This window comes from Mirounga leonina, unplaced genomic scaffold, assembly GCF_011800145.1.
Source record: "Mirounga leonina isolate KUSES-001 unplaced genomic scaffold, KU_Mleo_1.0 Mir_376, whole genome shotgun sequence".
NCBI lineage: Eukaryota > Metazoa > Chordata > Mammalia > Carnivora > Phocidae > Mirounga > Mirounga leonina.
This window is the reverse complement of record NW_023270718.1, coordinates 418,311-425,175: the sequence shown is the minus strand read 5'-3', so window position 1 is coordinate 425,175 and position 6,865 is coordinate 418,311. Positions and strand designations below refer to the sequence as shown.

Below are 6,865 nucleotides of genomic sequence, written 5' to 3'. Positions count from 1 at the left end.
AATTAATTAATTAATTTAAAGTAGGCTCCACGCCCAGTGTGGAGCCCAACCCAGGCTTTGAACTCACAACCCTGAGATCAAGACCAGAGCTGAGATCAAGAGTCAGGCCCTTAACCGACTGAGCCACCCAGGCGCCCCATCCTCTCCTTTTTAGTGATTTATCTTGCTTATTGAACCCCCCCCATCCAGAGGACCCCTCTATCTTGGTCTCTGCAGTCCCCCCACGCCCCGTGCCCAGGCCCACAGAAGACCCTGGGAGAGATCTGCTGAATGACAACTGTTAACAGTTTTATTTCCACAGCTGGAATCCCTCCCCGGGCTTGGGACAGGAAGGAGGCCTTTGGCCAGGACCGCGGGGCCGTGCGGCGCAGGGGCGAACAGGGCCGAGGCAGCTGACTCGGGAGGCCCGCAGGTCCGCATGCACCTCACACAGGCTCCATCTGCAGCTCTTCCCCGTCCACAGCCTCGGTCTGGTGGAAGGCGGCGTGGGAGCCAATGACCACGAGGGTGGCTCCTGCAGGAAGATGGGCGGCTCAGGGCCTCGCTCCCTCACCTGCTCCCCACCGCCCAGCCCGGCCACCCGGAGCCTGTACTCACCCAGGACCCAGAAGACGGCAGAACCGGCACCGGCCAGCCAGAAGAAGGGAAAGGAGACGCCCCCGGCCAGAGCATACTGATGGGCTGGGGTTACCTCTCGGCCTGGGGGGCAGACAGCACTGGGGCAGTTCCAACACGCAAGCCCTCTCCCCAAGGAACCCCTGATGCCCCAGCACCAGTCCAGTGTCACAAGCTCCGGGAGCCTCAGGAACGTCCCAACTCCTCATGCCAAGGCCCCCTAAGCCCTGGCCTCACCCATTTCTCTGATGTTCCCACCTGAACAGAGCACACCTTCCTTACTGCAAACCCCCCCCGCCCCCCCGCCACACACAACCATGCTCACTGCTCTTCAGCCCCACTTCTGCTAGGAAGCTCCCCGCCTCCCACTCCCCCAGACCACGGCTCTCCTGCTCCCATCTGCACTCACATAGACCAGGAGTCTCAAACTGGTCACCCAAAGGCCAAATCTGATCTGTGGATGTGTTCTGGAGTCTGCACAATGTTCCCCAAGAATCTGATTTGTGGCTGCTGGATTAACTGAGTGATTGCACATAATAATTTAAGATTTCTGGCTTCTTGGGGCAGACGGGAGGACCGGGTCTACATGCCCTGGTGGCTTTGCTCCAGGCGCTCCCTCCACGCCCTGTGCCTGCCTGACATGCCCCTCAGGTACCAGCCCACCAGGGTCACGGACAGAACGAAGAAGCCTCTGAAAGACTCTGACTTAGGTCCTCCTCTGTTTGATCCCAGCCCGTATGGCCACTCTGAACCTTGAGCTTCCCCTGGGTGGAGACTCAGGCACCCCTTTCTTCCCGGTGCTGCGGGGCCAGTCTGGGACCTCGGGAGCTACAAACCTCAGCTTCCCTCTTGGAACAGTCTCCAGATCTTTCTGGCCCCGCCCCACGAAGCGGGAAAGAACAGGGACACAGATCTAGGCCAGCGTAAGGTCGCCACCTGGTGTCCAATATGGGTACCTGCCGCTGATGCTTTCTGCAGAGAGGTGAGGGAGGATGGACGCGAGGAAAAGTAGGTTTAAAGGACAGGAGCCAGGTGAAGAGTAGGTTCTGGGGTATCTCCAGCTTTGAGAAATACCAGCTGGGGGGTCCGAGACTGGGTGTGGGCATCTGGTGTGTCTGAGATTTTAATGGATCGAGTTAGGGGGAACTAGTGTAACTCTACACTTGGGCAGACCGGGGTTTGGGGTCTAAGGCTTGTGTTCCAAGACCAGGATTTGAAGGCTCAGGGAACCGTCTGGACAGGGGATTTCTCACCAAAAAGCACAAACTTGGACTGCAACGTGCGCAGATAGAGGATGTAACAGGCGCCAAAAAAGACAGCCAGAGCCACCAGCAGCATGGGGGACGTCACCCTGGAAAAGGGTAGGGAGGCACCGGTCAGGCAGCTGGGAATGAGCCAGCCAGCGGGTCCCTGACCACCTACACCGGTGGACAGCAGGCTATGTCCCTGAGGCCGTGCGAGACCAGGTCACATCTGGTCACGCTGTGTCCCGGCCAGGCTGAGGGAGCAGGAGGGTCTGGGGCCTTGGGTGAAAAGCTCTGGCCGAGCTGTCCCGTGGGGGCGGGGCCGACCAGTGGGGGCAGGGCTCTCCGGTGGGGACGCGGCCTGGCCGGTGGGGGTGAGTGCGGAGCGGGCGAGGCACTCACACACAGTACAGGATGAGGCCCAGGAACACGAACACATAGTTGCTCTGGTAGTACTCCACGTTGCGTACGAGGCGCTGGCACAACTCGCCCAGGTTGCGGGGCCGCGAGAAGCGCCGCTGGTCCACAAAGGAGCCCCAGGGCCGGATGGTCGCGCGGCGCCGCTCCAGCCACTCCCGGCCCGCGGCGGACGGGATCAGTTTCGGCAGCAGGGTCCTGGCGGGCGGCCCCGGGTTAGCGGTGGACCGGGGTGGAGCCCGGACCCCCCCAACCCCCGAGCAAGAAGGGGGGCCGAAGGGGGCTGGACTGTGGGGCCCTGGGGGCGGGGGGAAGGGCCCAAGACTCCTGAATCCCAGAGGAGGAGGGGGCGGAGGGTCCAGGCTGCAGAGTCCTCGAATTGGAGAGCAGGAGCCCACACTCTAGTGTCTGGGGCCCGGATTGCCGGGCCCCGAGGGAGGAGGGGGCGGAGGGCCAGGGCTCCCGGGTTACGGTCCGGGGCGTTGGGAGGAGGGGGGGCGGCTAGAGCCGGCTTGCTCACGTGGCGCTCAGCCCTTCCGGCTCGGCATCCTTCTGCTCGTCCTTCTCGGCCGCCATGTCTGCGTCCCGAGGGGTAGAACCGCTGTAACGAGCCCGGGCCCCCGCAGACCCCGGCGGCCCCGTCCGAGCCCGGCCCCACCCAGCGGAGCCGACGTGGCGCCGTTCGGGAGCCGCCGGGGGCGGGGGTTCTGCCGCCGAGCACTGTGGGAGTTGTAGTCCTCCTGATGTTAGGGAGGGTCTGGCTCGCGAAAACACCTTGGGAGACGCAGTCGCGTAAAACAACGCTAAGCGCCTCTGGGTATTGTGGGAATTGTAGTTTCAGAAGCGGGGCGTGCGGCGTCGGGGAGCGTGGGTCGTCAGGAGTGGGGGTGTCATGGCAGATCTAAAGGCGGAAGCAGGCGTCGTGTACTCCCTCCCCTGCGGGGTACAATGTGGCTCGTGGAGAACTGTCGTCCTGACTCTAGGGTGCATAAAAAACACCTAGAAGCCTTGATAAAACACTCAGATGTTCTGACTCTGCAGATTTGGGGTGGGGCCCATTTATCTACATTTCCTACGGTTCCGGGGTAGTGCTGATTCTACTGGTTCATGGACCGCGTTTTGAATGGCGAGACTAGATAATTGGTGGGAATCTATTCCTTCCCGGGGGCAGAGGCTAGTGAGAGGTCTATGATTGCTGGAGGGGGTATCCGAGGTGGAGAGCAAAGCTCCCCCCACAGACCTTGAGCTCCCAGGGATGGATGAGTTAGGACTAGGGACCTTAGGACACCCCTCTCCCCTCAGATAGGAAGAGGGGAGTTGGGAAAGGGTTGAGAATTAATTAATTATTAATTTATTTTTTAATTTATTGAGGGCGGGGAGGGGCCGAGGGAGAGAGAGAATCTCAAGCAGGCTCCACGCCCAATGCAGAGCCCAATGTGGGGCTCCACCTCAGGACCCGGAGATCATGACCTGAGCTGAAATCAAGAATCAGATGCTTAACTGCCTGGGCCACCCAGGTGCCCCCAGGTTTGAGAATTTTTGAAAGAGGGAGTTGTTATAACTGAAAGAGCCGGGATTCTGGAGTCAGAGATGAAAATCTAGGCTGTGATGACCTCCCCGAACCTCAGTGTCCTCATCGGGACTGTGGATATCCTGATTGTACCACACTCACTCATGGGGTAATGATGATTCGGTTAAATGGTCCACGTACAGGGCTCAGAAGAGTCTTGATACTTGATACTCTTCAATAAATGGTAGTCGATATTATTGCCACCATAATATCATGAATGTTGTGATTATATCTAGAGTTAAACCTTCTAAAAAAATTATTTTAAGTAATCTGCATACCCAATGTGGGGCTCGAACTCACAGCCCTGAGATCAAGAGTCCCATGTTCTGCCAACTGAGCCAGCCAGGTGCCCCTTGCCTTCCCAAATTTAACAGTAACATTAGGAGCTGCTGGCCCCTTGGATGTCCCAAGGCGTGGCTGGCGTCAGAGCCACGGGCCTTTCTTTTCCCTAGTTCCCACAGTCATGGCTCCCTCTCAGTTTTCACCCCTGCCCCTGAGTGAGTTGTGGGTAAGTGGCCAGAGTTCTAAAGGGGTGCACCAGAAGAGCCTCAAAGAATCTATCAGGAAGCCTGGGCTCCCTTATATGGACTGGAGTTTCAGGGCTGGGTGGGACTGAAGAGTACCCAGGTAGAATATCCAGGTGACTCTTAACCCCAGCTGTCTTCTGAGACTCCCCTCCCTTTTGGTTTGGGCTTTGAGGCCTGCTGGAGGGCATTCCCATGGGGTGGGGGAGACAGCCCCTGCCAAAGGGGCTGGTAGAGCAGTAGGCAGGGAGGCCCCCTGTGTGGGGAAGGTCCCAAGCTGAAGCTAAATGAGCCATACTTTGAAGATCAGATTGGCTTGTTACTGTTTATTTCCCCTTTGTCAGCCCCTGGCCTTTAGTAGAAGCTTGCTCAGGCTTCCCACTTGGGTCTAGCTAGTTTCAGGAAATCAAAGGAGGACTGTGAGTGCACAATTAGCCCAGAGCGTTAATGGGGGAGCAGCAGCTGAGTTCAAAGTGAGGGGGGCAGCAGAGGTGAGCAGAAGAGGCCCCGAGAGGGAGATGAATCTTGGGGAGCAGAGAGTGGGAGGCCTCCTCCCACAGCCAACCTTGGGGAATTTGGGTTTGGCTTTTGTTAGGAGAGCCGGTTGGGTTTCTTTATAGGAGGTGTCGAGCAGTGTGGGCTCTGGACAGTCGTGTCCAGAGCAAGGATATTGCGGGGGGGGCGGCCCTCTGAGTGGGGTGTGGGGGGCTTTGAATCAGGGGACTTCAGGAGATGGGGCCTTGGCACAGGGGTAATGCGGGAGAGGAGCCCCTTGGAAAAGGGATTGTGGGAGAGATGGGAGGGTCCTTGAGGCAGGGGGATGGTGGGAGATGGCAGGGAGAGGGCGCCTAAGGCAGGTGGGCCCTGAATTAGGGGGATGGTGGGAGATAAGGGGGCCCCTGAAAAGACTGTGGGAGATGGGCCCTGGCCCTGTGCTCCCTCCAGTCTGAGGCCTCCTTCCTGCCTCTTGGATCCCCGGAGGAAGTGGAGCTGGGAACTTAGGAGGACCTCAGCACAGACAGTCAGAAACCAGGCTTATATCCCTGCTGTGTGACTTTAAGGAAGTCCCTGACCTGGGCCTCAGCTGTCTATGTGAGGACAGGTTGCTCCAACTAGGCCAAACGGGGCGTTCCTGTGAAACCTTTCGTAAGCCAAAATGGTGTGTAAAGTGAAGAGTATCCCCCACTTTCCAGAAGTTCATGCGATGCCACTTCGCTTTTACGAAAGACCTACATTAGCACCCGTTTTCGCTAAATGAAAGAAATCCAAAGAGGCTTTTCACTTTTCCGAAAAAGACCATTGTGCGCTAACGTGGGTCAATGTAATCGTCAGGTGCGGCGGGCGTGTGCAGACACTCACACTCACTGACTCTCTGGGCTCGGTCAGGAAGTCGGCCTCAAGCCAAGGGGTACTGCAGCCCACGCAGGATGTTGGAAGTCAAAGATTAACGATACCGGGTGGGAATGCAGAATGACCCCAGAGCTCTGGAAAGAGTGTGGCTCTTTCTACTACAGCTAAACATAGTCTGTGCCACGATCAGCAGTCCCTCTCCTAAGCATGAGCCCAACAGAGATGCACACGTGTCGTCACAAGACACTGTTAGAACGGTCCTATTTCTAGCAGCTCCCAAAACAACCGATACACGGGACAACGCGGGTGACTTTCACAGGTGCGCCGAGGACCAGACGCCAGACACCCCAGACATCATGCTTGTAAGATTTCATTTATACCAAGTCCAAGAACAGGTGCAACTAAAGGATGACAGAAATCCGAGCAGCCTCTGGTGGGGGAGGGGCGCTGACTGGAGAGGGGCACGAAGGAACTTTCTGGAACTTTCTGGGGGAAATGTTCTGTACCTTGATCTGGGTGGTAGTTATGCAATGTAAAAAAAATTTTTTTAAGTAGGCTCCACGCCCAGAGTGGAGCTCAATGCAGGGCTCAAACTCCTGACCCCGAGATAAAGACCTGAGCTGAGATCAAGAGTCCGATGCTTGACCGACTGAGCCACCCAGGCACCCCGCGATGTCATTTGAAGGTTTTTGGACTTCACGTGAAAGTTTATCTCAATAAAAAGAGCGAGAGAAGGGCACAGTACTTAAGAGGTTGCACAGCTGAGATTCAGATCCCAGATTTGTCACCTCTCAGCTGTGTGGTCTTGAGCAGGTCACTTTCCCTCTTTGTGCCTCACACCTTGTAAGGAATGAATGAGCTGAAGCACGAGAGGGCAGAGCAGAGTGGGCGCTCAGTGAATCACCATCATCACCATCATCGTTGTCACCCGCATTGTCCCCCCTTTCCCCTTCCTCCTCCAATAGGAGAGGACTCTCAGTCTGACCCCCTTCCTCTCCCCTGTTCTGACCCCATAATCCCCCTGCCTGGTTGTTTGAAGCTGCTCTCGCTGTAACCTCCGTTGGGTCTAAAACCCCATGACTCGGTGACTCCGTGATTCCATGGCTCCTGGGGTTATGTGGATCACCCGGCCACGGGAGCCAGCA

The 6,865-nt window shown here is 57.3% G+C and overlaps 1 protein-coding gene across 1 annotated transcript; it reads right to left on the bottom strand.

The window, feature by feature from the left end:
- Window positions 1-267: 267 nt before the first annotated feature.
- RABAC1 (Rab acceptor 1) lies at window positions 268-3,034 on the bottom strand. Its single transcript, XM_034986609.1, has 5 exons — window positions 2,797-3,034; window positions 2,262-2,474; window positions 1,869-1,966; window positions 598-699; window positions 268-514 (listed from the first exon to the last, which is right to left on the bottom strand). Exons 1-5 carry the CDS (start codon window positions 2,850-2,852, stop codon window positions 426-428), a joined length of 558 nt encoding a protein of 185 aa, XP_034842500.1. The 5' UTR covers window positions 2,853-3,034; the 3' UTR covers window positions 268-425.
- Between the last annotated feature and the right edge of the window lie 3,831 nt (window positions 3,035-6,865).